General features: G+C 42.8%; 1 protein-coding gene across 6 annotated transcripts in view; it reads right to left on the bottom strand.

The window, feature by feature from the left end:
- Positions 1-18,758, bottom strand: part of Nep2 (Neprilysin 2) — a 211,415-nt gene that overhangs the window by 2,920 nt on the left and 189,737 nt on the right. For all 6 annotated transcript variants that reach the window (XM_070097171.1, XM_053794146.2, XM_053794145.2 and 3 more), the window contains 6 exons: positions 14,905-14,987; positions 13,814-13,972; positions 12,148-12,388; positions 9,588-9,756; positions 6,526-6,644; positions 6,096-6,227 (listed from right to left, as the gene is read on the bottom strand). In XM_070097171.1, the coding sequence (XP_069953272.1) occupies positions 6,096-6,227; positions 6,526-6,644; positions 9,588-9,756; positions 12,148-12,388; positions 13,814-13,972; positions 14,905-14,987 (903 nt within the window). The remainder of the gene's footprint in view (positions 1-6,095; positions 6,228-6,525; positions 6,645-9,587; positions 9,757-12,147; positions 12,389-13,813; positions 13,973-14,904; positions 14,988-18,758) is intronic.

Raw genomic sequence — 18,758 nt, 5'->3', positions numbered from 1 at the left:
TCCTTGGCATGGTGAAGAGGCTCTTGGTCTGAGGAATTAGACCTGTCAGTCTCCTTCCTCAGACTAAACCTAATTACCCCCCAATCCCCCCTTTCCTTTTTGCCCTTCCTCTTTTTGGCCTTTGGGATTTTTTTCACAGGCACGCTGGTTCCTAGGTAGGGGAAAGGGTACCAGGGTCCATCCCATTCCGTTGAGGTTCTTGGCGGTGGCGTAGTTTGCCGTGGAATCTGGATCGCCTGGGGATGTCCCGATCCCTCTCTGGTATCCCGGAGAGTGGCTTTGGGTGCCTTTCGGGCGACGGGTGTATCTCTGGAAGCCACCTTTCGGGTTCCGGGGGTGGTGGCCGAAGGAGGTATGCTTTGTGGCGGATATCCGGCCACCCTCTCTTTTGTCCACCGAGGTAGCTCGGCAAATGTGAGGTTGCTATCCTGGATTGCTGGTTTACTGGCATGATGGGTAGGGTATGGCACGGGTTCCATGCTGCATCTATGCTACTTGCAGTGCTGAGGTCCTCTTGGGCACGGAGGGAGATTTCTGGCCCTTTCATTCCTCCTAGGAACTATCCCTCCCCGGTCCTCCCTTTTTTATTTTTTTCTTCTTAAAAACAAAAAGAAAGAAGTAACCTAACCATGGAGAACCCAATCCATGAACCTGCTACCCCCGGGCCCCTTCTTGATACCGCACCCTGTTCTGACCCCGCCTCGTCTTTGGATCACTCTTCAGACACTCCTCATGCCTCTGTACCTCTTGCCGGTGCTGTTTCCTCACCCGCTTCAGGTAATGAGGTCTCGACTGACTCCTTTGATTTATCTGACCTTCGCTCTCCTCTGACTATGCTTCCGGCCTCTCCCTCTACGGTGCGGCAATTTTTGAATCGCCGACCCGTTCCACGTCGGACCAACTCTGGTCCCACGCCTAAACGCCAACGACAATTACCTGCTGATGATACTTCTCCACCTCGTTCTTCTCAGAAAAGATCGACACGTCCTTCACTACCTTTCTACACCCAGTTTCAGACTGCACAATGGACTAAATTCTTCACTTTACGACCGACTTCTTCTACTGCCTATCTTTCTGACCACAGTATTGGCAAGGCACTCCTACGCCATGTTGGTAAAAATATTTCTTTTCATGCTCTTAAGAGCGGTACGCGCATCATCACCGTACAGAATGCTACCCAGGCTCATGAGCTTTCTTGTCTTTCCCATATCGATACTGTTCCTGTCACTATTGAAAAACGTCATTCCCTCAATTCTTGTAGTGGTACCGTCATTCTGCCCCATACCATAGTTCAACAAAATTTCCAGACATGTGGCACTGACATTCTTGAACAGCTGGAACTCCAAGATCTCCCAATCCTCAAGGTAGACACTTATGTTCTTCCTGCCCGCGGGTGGAGACGATACCCTAGCAATGTGGCTCGTTTAACTTTTGACAGCCGTGAACTCCCATCCTCAGTTTATGTAGCAGGACATCAGTTACAAGTTCGAAAGGTGATCCCTACACCGCAACAGTGTAGAAATTGCTGGCAATTTGGCCATCCAGCGAAATATTGCAGATCTATCGCCGAATGCCCAGTCTGTGGTGCAGATGACCATTCTAATACGTCTTGCAATCGACCTCCCTCTTGCCTTAATTGTCATGAGGCTCACCCTTCGTACTCTCGCCGTTGTCAAGTCTACTTAAACGAGCGGGAAATCCGTTACCTCAAAGAGGCAGAAGGTCTCCCTTATGCCATGGCAGTTTCTCATCTCCGCCTTCAAGGGAGACTACCTCGTGTTTCTTATTCCCGTGTTTCAAAACATCCCCCCACTTCTGGGGTTACCTCTCCCATACTCACTCCTGTATCTAATTCTTTTGCTGTCCTCGGCTCAGACGTCCCTACTTCAACGCCTTGGTCTGATCTCGCTTCTTTGTGTTCTCTCTCACAAGCCTCAGTAGCGACGAGATCTCGTATGACACCTCCTCCCAATCGTCCCTCTACTTCTCAAAAGTCAAAAAAAGGTCCGTTAACACCTCCTACCCATCTTCCACCTCCTCATTTTACTTTCCCTGTCTCTGTACCTGGTTCTCCCCCTCTCACTGGCTGTTACAAGTGTAGAGGTTCACCCTCCTCCTCGTACTGTACCTTCCTCCCCTGTTCCCTCCCAAGTTTCTTCCTCTTCTGCCACCTCCCAGGTTTCTGCCTCTTCTGTCCCCTTCCATGCTTCTCCAGTTCCCTCCACCCTTTCGCCCCCCCCCCTACCTTGGTAGAGTCCAATACAGTTCCAATCTTTACTCATCCTCCCCCTACCATTTCCAATATTGTCTCCCATACGACGTCTCTGAATTCCGAAACACTTGAAGCAATCTCTGAATATATTGCAGAGACCAAACCATCAATGGACACTGATCCACCCTCCGTTCCATCTGCGCAACTCCTTTCTTCACAGCGCACCGTTCCTTCACTGCTTGAACGTTTTCCACTGCCTCCGCATGTGGACTTTTCTAACCCCTCTAGTCCGTAGGAACCCTTACCTGCGGATTTCAGGTATCTTTATCATTGCCAATCATGGCCTATTTACAGTGGAATATACGCGGCCTCAGGAGTAATCGGGGTGAGCTTCAGATGTTGCTCTCCCAGTTTTCCCCTGTTGGTGTTTGCTTACAGGAACCAAAATTACACTCTGCTGTTATCTCTCCCATCTCAGGCTATAATTTATTGTATTCTTCAGATCCTTTTCCTGATGGGACCTTTAATGAAAGTGCCCTTCTTCTACGCACTGATATTCCGTACCATCAGCTATTTGTTCGTACTTTGCTGCATTACACAGCAGCCCGTATCCACTTGCATAGGTGGTATACGCTCTGTTCTTTATATCTCTCTCCTTCTCGGGCATTATCTATTCCGGATATTGCCTTTCTTGTTTCGTCATTACTGCCACCGATTCAGTTACTTGGTGATTTTAATGCCCACCATTTCCTCTGGGGGGGTCTCACTGTGATTCCCGTGGCATTCAGTTAGAGGCTTTTCTTGCCACCCACCCCCTCCATGTTTTAAATACAGGTACTCACACCCATTTTGATCCTCACTCACACTCTCTCTTGCATCGATCTCTCAGTCTGCTCTTCCTCCGCCGCATTAGACTTCACTTGGTCTGTTCTCCCGGACTTACATGACAGCGATCATTTCCCAATCATTCTTACTTCCCCTTCATATTCACCACCTCTTCGCATCCCACGCTGGCAATTTGATCAGGCAAATTGGAACCTTTACTCACACCTAACTGTTTTTAGAGAGGTTCCTTCTTCGTCCTCCATTGATGAGCTTTTACACCTCTTCTCGTCCTCCGTTTTAACCGCAGCTTCTCATTCTATACCCCAAACTTCGGGCAGGCATTCTCAGAAATGCTTGCCTTGGTGGTCTCCTGCTTGTGCTCGTGCAGTACGTTTGAAACGCGCTGCATGAGGCAGGTACCGGTGCAATAGAACCACAGAGACTTCTTGATTTTAAGCAGAAGCGTGCGATCGCTCGCCGTGTCATCCGTGACGCTAAACGCACTTGCTGGCGAGATTACGTCTCCACCATCACCTCTGCTTCCTCTATGAGTGCAGTCTGGGAAAAAAGTACGAAAACTGAGTGGTAAATATTCTCCTGACCCGGCTCCTGTTCTGCGGGTTGCCGGTGTTGAAATAGCAAACCCACTAGATGTTGCCAATCATCTGGTCCGTATTTCTCAGGGACTCCATCTATGCCCCTCATTTCTTTCCTCAAAGTCTGCCGAGAGTTAGCACCCTTGGACTTTTCTTCTCTCAGAGAAGAACAGTATAATGTGCCTTTTACACTTCAAGAACTGGAGGCAACACACTCAGCTTGCCTATCATCGGCAGCTGGGCCCGACGACATTCATATTCGTATGCTGCAACATTTACATCAGTCAGCCCTTGCAGTCCTATTACGCCTTTACAATCTTATTTGGTCACAAGGAGTTCTTCCACAGCTGTGGAAATCCGCCATTGTTCTCCCTTTCCGCAAACCAGGCACTACGGGACATGAAACCTCCCACTATCGTCCCATTGCTCTTACCAGTGCAGTTTGCAAAGTGATGGAACGCCTAGTAAACAGACGTTTAGTGTGGTATTTAGAGACACACAACAGTCTCTCCACTCGTCAATATGGCTTTCGTAAGGGACGTTCTACCATAGACCCCTTACTACGCTTGGATACGTATGTTCGTAATGCCTTTGCGAATAACCACTCAGTTATTGCCATATTTTTTGACCTTGAGAAGGCATATGACACAACTTGGAGGTATAATATTTTAGCCCAAGCCCACTCCTTAGGCCTTCGAGGCAATCTACCATCCTTCCTTAAGAACTTTTTAACTGACAGGCATTTCCGTGTTCGGGTTAATAATGTGCTCTCCCCGGACTTTATCCAAGCTGAAGGTGTCCCCCAGTTTACCTGGACCTGGAGCAGTTTACCTGGAGAGAGTTCCGGGGGTCAACGCCCCCGCGGCCCGGTCTGTGACCAGGCCTCCTTAGGTCAGTGTCCCAGGATGTGACCCACACCAGTCGACTAACACCCAGGTACCCATTTTACTGATGGGGAACATAGACAACAGGTTGAAAGAAACACGTCCAATGTTTCTACTCTGGCTGGGAATCGAACCCAGGCCCTCGCCGTGTGAAGCGAGAGCGTTAACCACCAGGCCACCAGAGCCCCAGGGATGTGTTCTGAGCACAACACTTTTTTCTCCTTGCTATTAATGATTTGGCCTCTAGTCTTCCATCAAATATTTGGTCATCACTATGTTGATGACTTCGCTATTGCCTGTGCAGGCGCTGACCATCACCTCATTACAGTTTCTCTCCAGCATGCAGTCGACCGTGTTTCCAATTGGGCCACCACACGTGGGTTTAAATTTTCCAGCACTAAAACCCACCAAATTACTTTCACTAGACGCTCTGTCATCTCCGATCATCCTTTGTACCTCTATGGCTCCAGTATCCCTGAACGTGATACAGTCAAGTTTCTGGGCCTCCTCTTTGATCGTAGGTTATCCTGGAAACCTCACATTACCTCTCTGAAGGCAACTTGTCACAGCCGGCTGAACCTTCTTAAAACCCATGCTCATCATTCATGAGGAGCTGATCATCGAACCCTCCTTCGCCTACATTCCACCCTCATTTTATCGAGCCTTGATTATGGTGACCAGATCTATTCAGCGGCATCTCCTGCTACTCTCTCTAGCCTTAACCCCATTCATCACCAAGGATTACGTTTATGCCTTGGTGCTTTTCGCTCTTCCCCTGTTGAGAGCCTCTATGCAGAAGCGAACGTTCCATCCTTATCCGATCGCCGTGATGCCCATTGCCTTTGCTACTATGTACGCTCTCATGATCTCCGCAATCCTTCCATTTATAGAATGGTCACTGATATTAGTAGACATTAGTAACAAACTTCAATGTATTAAACCGAGTATAGGTTACTGGCCGTCTTCTTATCACCAGTGTCGAGGTTGGGAGACTACTCTCTCCCGTCTTCGCAGTGGCCATACTCGTCTTACTCATGGATATCTCATGGAGAGGCGCCCTGCTCCTCTCTTGTGAGAATTGCCAGGCTCCATTATCAGTCAGCCACATTCTGTTGGACTGCCCACTTTATCAACGAGCACGCAGAATTTACCTCCGTCGTAGTCTTTGCTCCGCTGCTCTCTCTTTACCTTCCCTTCTCGCTGATGGACCCACCTTTCATCCGGACTCTCTCATTGACTTTTTGACAACAACTGACTTGCTTCACAAATTCTGATACCTTCAGCCCTTTCTACCTCAATCTCTTGCTACCCTCTACCCCCATACTATCCCCTGCCCCGCTGTTTTCTGTAACCTACTGATCATCCCTCCTCCCTTCTGCCGCCCAATACCCTCGCTTCATTCCCTACCCTGCAGCGCTGTACACCCCTTGTGGCTTAGCGCTTCTTTTTGATTATAATAATAATAATAATAATAATAATGACTTGTTAAAAATGAGACATAATCCAAAGTTACATTGTTGAATTACCAGGAGATATGTAATGAGGGGAAAAGTAATCTTACTTTAGCCATCAACTCACATTCATGTTAACTGTAGGAACAGAATAGTTGCCATACTGGTAAATGATACACTTGGCCTTTTCAAGGAACTTTTTCTTGGTCTCCTCGTCCCACCAGTCTCTGAGGTCCCCAGTGGCATCAAACTGACGACCCTGCCAACATTACACGTAATGTTAATGACTCAAGTCGTAACTAAGAGCAAAATTATTTTAATTTGGAATAATTAATAACTATTAAATTCAAATTATTTTTCACAAAAATCATACACTAATTAAGTTTCTAGATGGTAAATTTTGAGGTTTGCACAGATAATCTAGCAGTCTCAAACAAACAGTACTTATGTTGTATTTACCAATCTCCTAACATTAATATATATTTTAAAATAATACATATATAAAATAATGCAATTCAATTGCTTAGCCTAGCAGTACAAGCCGTGTGTCTCTTCACCGTATCATCAAAACCATGAGTGATCTCATGACCAATGACATAGCCAATCGCACCGAAGTTCATGTATTTGGGTCGGTCAGCTTCAAAGAAAGTTCCCTGAAGGATGCCAGCAGGAAATTCTGTAGGAAAATAATGGGGGTTTTAATATTGTGAGAAGAAATCACGGTAAAACTTTATTAAAGAACATAGTAAATAAAACACAGACTCAAGTTTCTCAGAAGACTTGATAAATCTTAGCCAAGATTAAACTAAATTTTTTGTAATAAAATAGCTGTATAGCCCTTGTGGCTTAGCGCTTCTTTATAATAATAATTGTAATAAAATAACCTGTCATTCCAATACTCATTTAGGTAGTAGGTTGGTAGACAGCAACCACCCAGGGAGGTACTACCGTCCTGCCAAGTGAGTGTGAAATGGAAATCTATAATTATTTTACATGATAGGATTCCTGGCGTCTTCTTTATTGTCTCAAACATGCAGGATAACAGGCATATCTTGCTACTTCTACTTACACTTATGCATGTAACTTGCATGTGTAGTGTGACCTATATATTTACATGCCCATCCGGGTTTTCTTTATTTTCTTAATAGTTCTTGTTTATTTCCTCTTATCTCCATGGTGAAGTGGAACAGAATTCTTCTTCCTTAACCCTTTCAGGGTCCAAGGCCCAAATCTGGAGTCACGCACCAGTGTCCAAGAATTTTCAAAAAAAAAATTTGTTATTTTTTCTTATGAAATCGTAGAGAATCTTTTTGTGAAGGTAATAAAACAAAAAGTATGAAATTTGGTGGAAAATTGACGAAATTATGCTCTCGTGAATTTTGATGTGTCAGCGATATTTACGAATCGGCGATTTTGCCGACTTTGACTCCCATTTTAGGCCAATTACATTATTCCAATCAACCAAATTCTTAGCTATTTCACTAGTATTACTTCTATTCTATCGATTGAGCACAAGAAATCGCCAAGTCAACTGTTTCAACTACAAAATAAAGTGATCGGAAATTGTTAATTTGGCCAATTTAACACAAAGTTCAAAATATTCCAATTTCAAAATAGGGTCCAGAATGAACAATGTAGGCATTCCTGGCACTAAACTAACATTTCCTCTGTTCATTAGTTATGTTTTGAGGCTTTACAAATAAATTCCATTTTGATTTTTTATTCACATAATGAATTTTTATTCACACCAAAAAATAGAAGATTTACTGTAATGCAATACTGTAATAATTGTATAAATATCATCACCATATTTGTGAATGTATATTAGACCCACCAGCTGGTGTGTATTAGACGTGTGAGGTCGTTTGTTTACTCTTGAATATTGGCAAAAATTTAACATTTCTGCTACTTTGAGCTCAGTTTCAAGCCATTTCCAGTGCTAAAACCAATCAAAATCATCTCTATTTCTGTAATATGTCTTCCATTCTATCAAATGAGACCAAGAAATCGCAAATACAACTATAAAAAACATACGAAAAAACACTGCAAAGTTGCTGTTTTAATCGAAAAATCATGATTTCATTTTTTTTCTCTCATTATACACAGTGTGCTGCAGGATCTGTTTTATGTGGTGCACACATACCACATAGATGTATTCTCTCATATCTAGGCCCAAATGTACCACTCACAGTTTATCAGAGTGAGCTGAGCTCATGGCGTAGATCTACGGTTTGGACCCTGAACGTAAAGCCGTAGATCTACGGGACGGACCCTGAAAGGGTTAAGCAATGTGTGTCATAAGAAGCTATTAAAATGCTGAGAGCAAGGGGCTAGTGACCCTTTCTCTATAAATTACTAAATTTTAAAAGAAGCTTTTATTTTTATTTTTTTAGGTCACCCTGCTGCAGTGAGATAACCAGTTTGTTGGACAACAAAATAGTTATAGAAGCAGTACAGCATTTGTGTTATAACCTGCTTTACTCCAGCTGTGATTACAGAAGGGTTCTGATAACATTACACACCTAAATGTGCTTTAATTACTACTCTTCATACACATCTCCTGCCGAGGGAGGGCAACCCAAAAAGAAAATACTTTCATCATCATTCAACACTTTCACCTCACTTATATATAATCACTGTTTTGGCAGAGGCAACCAGATACAACAGTTTAGAAGCATATTATTTATTATCACACTGGCCGACTCCCACCAAGGCAGGGTGGCCCGAAAAAGAAAAACTTTCACCATCATTCACTCCATCACTGTCTTGCCAGAAGGGTGCTTTACACTACAGTTTTTAAACTGCAACATTAACACCCCTCCTTCAGAGTGCAGGCATTGTACTTCCCATTTCCAGTACTCAATTCTGGCTATATAAAAATAACCATTTCTCTAAATCCCTTCACTAAATATTGCCCTGTTCACACTCCAACAGCTCGTCAGGTCCCAAAAACCATTCGTCTCCATTCAATCCTATCTGACATGCTCACGCACGCCTGCTGGAAAGTCCAAGCCCCTTGCCCACAAAACCTCCTTTACCCCCCTCCCTCCAACCTTTTCAAGGATGATCCCTACCCCTGCCTTCCTTTCCCTACAGATTTATACGCTCTCCATGTCATTCTACTTTGATCCATTCTCTAAATGACCAAACCACCTCAACAACCCCTCTTCAGCCCTCTAATACTTTTATTAACTCCACACCTCCTAATTTCCACACTCTGAATTTTCTGCATAATATTTGCACCACACGTTGCCCTTAGACAGGACATCTCCACCGCTTCCTTGCCGCAGCATTTACAACCCAAGCTTCACACCCATATAAGAGTTGGTACCACTATACTTTCATACATTCCCTTCTTTGCCTCCACGACGTTTTTTTGTCTCCACATATACCTCAATGCACCACTCCCCTTTTTTCTTTCATCTTAGTATTCAATTTAAACTCAGGGCATTCTCTCTGTTCCCATTACATTGTTGTACGTATTTACATCCCCTTTGATGGATATACTCCTTTCAAGAGTGGAGGATTTTTTGTAAGCAGCATACAAAGAGGATTGGGGAACCATGTTATCTACATAACTAATCCCAGAGTGATCAAAAACATGAGGAAAGGTTCTTACGGATGGAATTCTCCAAGGGGCTATAGAAAGCATTAACAACAGCTGCAGCTCCGTGGCTTCGCCAGTCCTTCTTGTCAACCTCTTCTCTTAACCTCTTGAACGAATAGTCAGTTCCAAACACAGTCATATTACGCATGTTTTCCAAAAGATCACCATTGGAGATTTCCAACTGGAACAATAAGAAAATATTCAGCATTATAACTAAAAGTTGACAAATAATAACTTACAAGAGGACCCAAGCAAACAAATGCAAGTTACACACGTTTACACTTACAAATGAGGCTCTTAAGAACCAATTAGTTTCCACGATGACCATTTTACACATACTGACGAACCATAGTATAAACAATCTTCGTACTAATAGTGCTTACACAAACTTTTGTTGGTCTGAAACCCAAGAACATAATTCTTTTGTATGTTGGGATAACAAATTTGATTGGAAGAAATGCAGTATTAGTACCCAAAAGCACTGGATACAAATTGCTGCTTTTGTATTAGCTTACTTGAGTGGATATCAACTTAGGGTAGGTGCCACTCTGGACCTCCCGCCCTCTTCTTCTCCTTTAATTTAACTTGCAACAGTGAGCGAAACTTACCACCTGTTTGATTATTATTATTATTTTTGGCATATTTGTTACTGCTATTGTCCAATCCCTGGCTGAGTGAAAACATTGGTTACATTTTCTTACTATTAAAGGAGCAGTGGCAGGGCAAGTAAATAGTTGGGTGCTAACCAACTAGGATGGGTCATATCCTGGGAAAAGATTAGAAGACCCCCAGGGAAATAAGCCACAGTCTGAAAACAGGACTATAATAATAATCTATATCTACAAGCACAAGCATCCTTATCCGATCGCCGTGATGCCCATTGCCTTCGCTACTATGTACGCTCTCATGATCTCCGCAATCCTTCCATTTATAGAATGGTCACCGATATTAGTAGACATTCTTTATTTGTTCGCTGCCCCTGTTTGCTCCGTCCCTTCTCCCTTCGCCTACATTCGCTCCTCTTCTCTTCAATTACCACCTTTCTATGTTCATGTAGCATCTCACTTTTCCCTACCCCCCTGGGAAGTTCCAGCTGTTCGAGTCTGTTCTTTCTCTCTCCCTTGCTTGAAAGCCCAACTGTCTATGGTCACTTCCCGCTCTCTTTTTCTTGACCACTTCCACTCTCATTCTCATGCCATTGCAGTGTACACAGACGGCTCTAAGTCTTCTGATGGCATAGGATTTGCAGCAGTGTTTCCGGACAACGTCGTACGAGGGCATTACCTACCTTCGGCTAGTATCTTTACTGCTGAATTGTATGCCGTTCTTGCAGCACTTATCCGTATTGCATCTATGCCTGTGTCATCATTTGTGGTTGTCTCAGACTCCCTTAGTGCTTTACAGGCTATACAGAAATTTGATACACCTCGCCCCTTAGTCCTCCGTATCCAACTTTGGCTATGCCGCATCTCTTCCAAGCATAAAGATACTGTTTTTTGTTGGGTCCCTGGTCATGCTGACGTACAGGGCAATGAACAGGCAGACACTGCTGCGCGGTCAGCAGTACACGACCTACCAGTTTCATATAGAGGTGTTCCATTTACGGACTATTTTGCTGCAATAGCTACTCACCTTCACACCCGTTGGCAACAACATTGGTCTACTCTGCTCAGTAACAAACTTCAGTCTATTAAACCGAGTATAGGTTACTGGCTGTCTTCTTGTCACCAGTGTCGAGGTTGGGGGACTACTCTCTCCCGTCTTTGCATTGGCCATACTCGTCTTACTCATGGATATCTCATGGAGAGGTGCCCTGCTCCTCTCTGTGAGAATTGTCAGGTTCCATTATCAGTTAGCCACATTCTATTAGACTGCCCACTTTATCAACGAACACGCTGAATATACCTCCGTCGTTGTCTTCGCTCCGCTGCTCTCTCTTTACCTTCCCTTCTCGCTGATGGACCCACCTTTCATCCGGACTCTCTCATTGACTTTTTGACAACAACTGACTTGCTTCACAAACTCTGATGATACCTTCAGCCCTTTCTACCTCAATCTCTTGCTGCCTTCTACCCCCACACTATCCCCTGCCCCGCTGTTTTCTGTAACCTACTGATCGTCCCTTCCCCCTTCTGCCGCCCAATACCCTTGCTTCCTTCCCTACCCTGCAGCGCTGTATAGCCCTTGTGGCTTAGTGCTTCTTTCTGATTATAATAATAATAATACAAGCACAAGGTATACAGGCCTAGATGACATCAATGACATACTACTATAGAGAAAGCCCTTAGTTATGCAGAGCATTTCTGGCAAATTATGTCAATTTTGTCCCAGGATGTGACCCACACCAGTCTACTAACACCTAAGTATCTATTTTACTGATGGGTAAACACCGGACAGCAGGTGTTTTATGGAAACACGTCCTAATGTTTTCCAGCCGTACTTGGGATCGACCCGCGGACCTCAGTATGTGAGCCGAGTGTGCTAGCAATCGAGCTACAGAATACCCTGGGATACTAATCCTCTCAAAAAATTCCTGGGCACAAAGTATGTACTGTTGAAGAAGACAACTTACACCCTGATAAAGTCCAGTCAGCTTGTCATCCATGAGCAGCTCGGGAGGATAGGCAATGTGTGGGGTGATAGCCCTGGCTTTCTCCATAGCTCTCACTCGTGTAGCTTCGTCCATCCAGTCAAGGCTCATGATAATGTTATCAAACTCTGCTCGAATGTACCTGACCATCTCGTCAGCAGCAGCCTTAGCATCCTCCTTGAAGAAGGCACGAGCATACATGGATCCCACTGCATGTGCCAAGCTGAAAAATACCAAGGCTAACTAACATAACATCTTATAAAGCTATTGGGCTGTCTGATTCTTGTAGGTTTAACACTTCTTGATTATAATAATTATAAAGCTGTTTTATATTGTATGATTTTTTTAAAAAATGCAATTGAAAAATTTCATAAAAAATGAATAGCAATAGTATTATCAAGGCCTTTTCCAGTACTATTTAAACATGCACTTTTTCAATCTCATTACCAAAAAACTTGCACTAAATGGAGGAGCGGTGTAAGAGCTTACCGTAGGCATTAGTACATCATCATACACTTATACAGTAGCTGTAAAACAAACACTAAGTTTCCCCTAAGTGAGTAACTTATAAACTCAATTGTGTGATTGAAAATTATTATACCCAGAGATCTGTTGGGTTTACCACTATTTTTCATGGTTTAGTGAAAATATCAAGTTAAAATTATTAAGTACCAACCACAGTACTTAACTACTATTGTAATCTATATATGTATATGGCTGTATGCAACATCCTTACCTCTCCTTACAGGTCCAGTATTAGATTGGTGTAATTTTTTTTTTTTTTTGTAACCACAGTATCTATTTCCCACCATGGTAGAGTGTACCAAAGAAGGAAACTCTCACCTTTACTCACCAGCTCTCTTGCAAGACATTCACAGAAATCACAATTCAGATGGAACCTGTGGACATCATCACTGTCCATCCTTCAGAGTGAAGCTACTGCACTCCCCTCTTCCAGAACTTAAGTCCAGATTGTATTAAAACAACAACTTTCAACAAACTGGCCATATCCCAACAAGGCAGGGTGACTCAAAAAGAAAAACAAAAGTTTCTCTTTTTAACTTCAGTAATATATACAGGAGAAGGGGTTACTATCCCCTTGCTCCCGGCATGTTAGTTGCCTCTTATGACACGCATGGCTTATGGAGGAAGAATTCTGTTCCACTTCCTCATGGAGATAAGAATATACACAAGAACTTGTAAGAAAATAGAAGAAAACCCTGAGGGGTGTGTATATATATGATTGTACATGCATGTACAGTGTGACCTAAGTACGTAGAAGTAGCAAGACATACTTGAAATTTTGCATGTTTACCTGGAGAGAGTTCCGGGGGTCAACGCCCCCGCGGCCCAGTCTGTGACCAGTCCTCATGGTGGATCAGAGCCTGATCAACCAGGCTGTTACTGCTGGCTACATGCAATCCAACGTGCATTTACGAGACAAAAAAGACACCAGCAATCCTACCATCACATAAACAATTACAGGCAGGATGGTAGTACCTCCCTGGGTGGTTGCTGTCTACCAACCTACTACCTAAGTGTATTAAAACTATTTCAAATTATATGTTGGACAGTTCTCCTTTTTCTATCATGAACTAACAGAACAGTTGAAACTTCCAGTAAATGGGTGCATTTCACTTAAACTAACCTTCCAGACACTGAGCCCATGCATTCCTTCCAGCGAGGCTCCCTGGTGCCTTTGCCCACTAGTTTCTTGGAGTACTCCAGTTGTATGTCCCGGGCATCTTCAGAGAGGTATCCCACAGAAGCTGCAGTCACTCGCCACAGCAAGTAGTTGGATATTACTCTGTAATACATTATTATTGCTAATCAAAGCTATTATTGCTGTTCCACTGGCCATGTGCTGCTGTGGCCATATCAAGTGACTATTTACAACAAATATTAAAAGATATTTTGGGCTGTCATGGCCCATTTATTAATTTGTTACATTGTGATCTGATAAATGGTTCAGGATAAATCAAAATGTCAAATTTTATCTTAGAATTATGGGTTAGTTGTGAATTGTTCCAATTACAATATTTTTCCTTTTTTTCAGGTGACTATGCTACACAAAGCTCCACATCTTTCATATTTCTAATTTGAGAAAAAATATGCCAAATCTATTAGAACTTGTGTATATTCAAATTATTTTCACATCTTTACAAAACTGAGAGACTGATGTGTATGTCATAGTATTTATGTGAAAAATAGTGAAATAAAAATATTACTGCAAATTAGGACACTGAATTCAATGTCACATAATCCAGTTACACCATGATGAACACAACCACTTGGTAATTACATTCTCTGAAAGTGGTAGAGTACATAGCTGCTATGAACTATGGTTCCAGTGATAAATTAAGTGAGAGATAACAGAGATATGAATATCACTTGTTTTGAAGGCTTGTTCAGTCCCATATGTTTGTTCTAGATTTATGATTTTGAAGTTACAAAGATGAAAACAATTGCCAATTGCAGTGTCTGTTGGCTGAATAGTTTCAAATATTAGTCCTGTAGGTACTGAAGGTACAGACCTACAGACTGTTTCAGTTGTAACTGTTGTCCAATTGATTATGATACGAGTGGAAGAACCACTAAGAATTACCACTGAAAAATACACTTGGTACTTTTAAAATTAGTTATACAAGGACACAAGGTGGAATGGGCAAGCAAGTAGAACCTGAATATCAGTCCAGTGGGCCTACTACTATGCTCGCCTATTTCGTAAAGGTCACTTACCTCTTGGGGGTTCTAGTGAGGAGTTTACCAAGGTTCTTCACAAAGTTGGGCACATTCACCACGACAGGCTCATCAATGGTCACCTGTAAACAGTTTATTATTAAGATAAAATTTTGTTTGGATTTTTAACCCCGGAGTGTTAGCCACCCAGGATAACCCAAGAAAGTCAGTGCATCATCGAGGACTGTAACTTATTTCCATTGGGGTCCTTAATCTTGTCCCCCAGGATGCGACCCACACCAGTCGACTAACACCCAGGTACCTATTTGCTGCTAGGTGAACAGGACAACAGGTGTAAGGAAACGTGTCGAAATGTTTCCACCCACCGGGAATCGAACCCGGGCCCTCTGTGTGTGAAGCGGGAGCTTTAGTCACTAGGCCTGGTGGCCCGGTGGCCACAAGGTATACAGACCTAGTTGACATCAATAACATACTACTGCATAGAAAGCCCCATGTTATGCAGAGCATTTCGGGCAAATTAGGTCAGTTTTGTCTGAGAATGCAACCCACACCTGTCGACTAACACCCAAGTACCCATTTTACTGATGGGTGAACATAGACAACAGGTATAAGGAAACATGCTCAATGTTTCTACCCTTGTCGGGAATCGAACCCGGACCCTCACCATGTGAAGCGAGAGCTTTAGCCACCAGGCCACGGGCCACTGTAAGTACATGTACTCAACACCTGGCTACCTCAGTATTATTATATCTTAGGGATGTGCTAAACCCATAGGGGTCACATAACACCTGGGGAATGAGACGCAATTATACCCAACAAGTGGAAAACAGATCCAATTCCTTGCATCAAGATCCCCTCCCTGGCATCAAGGAATGCGTCTTGAACAGGTCACATGGGTACCTCAAACATTGCTGGCATAACATGAGAAGTCTTGTACAAAGTAATGAAATGTACTCTGCAAAAGAGCAGAATTAATACTGATGATTTAAACAGATACATACATGGAATCAAATTAAGTTGTAATAAATAACTCAATGAATAAACAGAAGGGTGGGCCAAGGGAAGGAGTTTGGTTTGGTTCCAGTTGGTGCCACTGATGGAATGTAATACAGTACATGTATTATTTCTGATTTCTTCCTATTAGAGGCCTGGACAGCTGGAACTGTCAATTTGCAGGCCGCAGTTAGTGACCCCCCCTCCCCCTGTTCACCCTTCTGTGTATTCAGACACATACATATTAAAATTTATGAAAATTTTTCCTGGAAAGGGTAATAAACACCAGGGAGCATTTGAGAAGTTTGAAACAAAGCTACTACTATCACCACCACCTTGGAAAATCCCTACAACATTGTAGATTATTACCAACACAAAAGATAAAATAGCATTTGCCCTACTGTAATAAAAGTTATGTTCATCAAGTTGGTAGTTCATCATTTTTCAGTTATAACTTCAACAGAGCTCCACAGCAATGATTTCTTTTTTGCAACCTTAAAATCCAGGACCACAAAACTTGACAACAATGACCATTTTTACAAATGACCTTCACAAGAGCCAGGAACACTCCACAAAGGTGGTAATCATTCTGACAAACTTCTGTAAACCACCAGAAAATCTACCAACTGGATACATCAGCAATGTGCTGCCATCTGATTCAACATGACAGTTAAATGGTTTATAACATAGGATGTTCCATTACACAGGATGGGTTACATACGTGGTGTTGAAATGGTTGAAAGGCTGTGTCAAGAGCACTGCTGGAATGAGAGCAGAATATCACTACAACAGTGACCCTGTTTACTCGTACCCTCGTCCAGCTCTTATAATGTGTTGCTGCACTTTCGCTCAAGTTATCCATAAAATCAACTCACTACGAAAGCAAAAGACTTGGCAGACGATGCACCATCCCCCCAATGAAAAGCAGGGGTGTCACTAGCACGTTAAGAGACCATACAATAAGTGTCAGGGGCCCGAGACTGTTCAACTGCCTCCCAGCACACATAAGGGGGATTACCAACAGACCCCTGGCAGTCTTCAAGCTGGCACTGGACAAGCACCTAAAGTCAGTTCCTGATCAGCCGGGCTGTGGCTCGTACGTTGGTTTGCGTGCAGCCAGCAGCAACAGCCTGGTTGATCAGGCGCTGATCCACCAGGAGGCCTGGTCACAGACCGGGCCGCGGGGGCGTTGACCCCCGAAACTCTCTCCAGGTAAACTCCAGGTATAAGAAGTAGCTGAATCAACTGTTTTAAACGTAGTGTGGAAAAAGGAAGGGAAAGTGGAGAAAGAGGAAGTAACGAGTAATAAGTACTGAGGAACAAAAGGGAGAAAGGAGGAGAGTGAAGATGAGAGAGGATGAACAAGAAACTATAATATTTTAAAGTCAACCATATCAGGCCTTTCTGGTAAAAGAAGGCATCATCAGTACCAAATAAAGTATATGCCTAATGTGTACTGGTTTGATGAAGCAAAATTTATACAGCGAGGTACTGAAAGTTTTCAACCTGTCAAACACTGCCATACACCCATCACACTGCTGTACATCCATTAAACACTGCCTTACACCCATCACACTGCTGTACATCCATTAAACACTGCCTTACACCCATCACACTGCTGTACATCCATTAAACACTGCCATACACCCATCACACTGCTGTACATCCATTAAACACCTGCCATACACCCATCAAACACTGCTATACGTAAGTATATTCAGGTACAGGTATACAAATATAGTTACATAAATTATCATATATAACGGCATATGTGTAGATTATCTAGGATAACCCAAAAAAAGTCGGTGATTTATTTCCAATGGAGTCCTTGTCACCCATCAAATACTGCCATACACCCGTCATTCATACACTCGTCACTAACTTTCAATAATCACAGTTACACAAGGTCTTTTTTCTGTGCCCAAACTGCTCTGCAAAAGCACTGTCCTTTTACACTTATAGTGATGGGGAAGCGCTAAACCCACTGGAACTTACACAATACCCGAATAATCAGGTTCAACCCAAGAGAAGGTAGTTCCAATTCTTGGGACCAAGAGCCCTTGCTCGGCATTAAGGTAGCCCCCTTTCGCCCTTAAAGTGTGGGATTTTCAAAGCAGAAATTTTAGTTATCTACTCGTGCGGATTTAGTGCTTAGTTATAAAAATATCCAGTCATGCAACAATCAAGTAGTTATAAGAAAATATATTTATTATCGACTGAGTATTTTAGTAAATTTAAATAAAATTATAAGAAGCGCAAATGAATAATTTGGTTGGGTCTGTAATTACTGTGAGAGCTTATCCAGGGTCAACCTGTCAATATATGTATCAATAATGAGATATTAGTTTATACACACAATATGTCAAGTTTAACTCCACACCCACTTAAACATGTGTTGATGTAAGTTCATGTATATGTTTTATACTAGTGTAATAGTAATAACAGTAGTAACAGTAGTAGTAATGGTGGTAGTAATAATAGCAGTAATAATAATAGCAACAGTAGTCGTAGTAGGTCTGGAGTTTTGAGACTCGGATCGCGGGTTCAAACCCCACTTGTGGTATGGTTTAAATTAAATAAAAATAAAATAAAAATTTGGGCTTTCAGAATTCCTAAGTGCTTGTTTTTTCTCGTGTAACTGACAATGGCTGACAACAAATATATCTGAGATAATCATAAGGTATATTAAGGAGAGACTATACGAGCGTCACAGATAAGATAAGATAAGATTTCGTTCGGATTTTTAACCCCGGAGGGTTAGCCACCCAGGATAACCCAAGAAAGTCAGTGCGTCATCGAGGACTGTCTAACTTATTTCCATTGGGGTCCTTAATCTTGTCCCCCAGGATGCGACCCACACCAGTCGACTAACACCCAGGTACCTATTTGCTGCTAGGTGA

Source organism: Cherax quadricarinatus, chromosome 56, assembly GCF_038502225.1.
Source record: "Cherax quadricarinatus isolate ZL_2023a chromosome 56, ASM3850222v1, whole genome shotgun sequence".
NCBI classification, from domain to species: domain Eukaryota; kingdom Metazoa; phylum Arthropoda; class Malacostraca; order Decapoda; family Parastacidae; genus Cherax; species Cherax quadricarinatus.
This window is presented reverse-complemented; position numbering and strand designations above follow the sequence as displayed.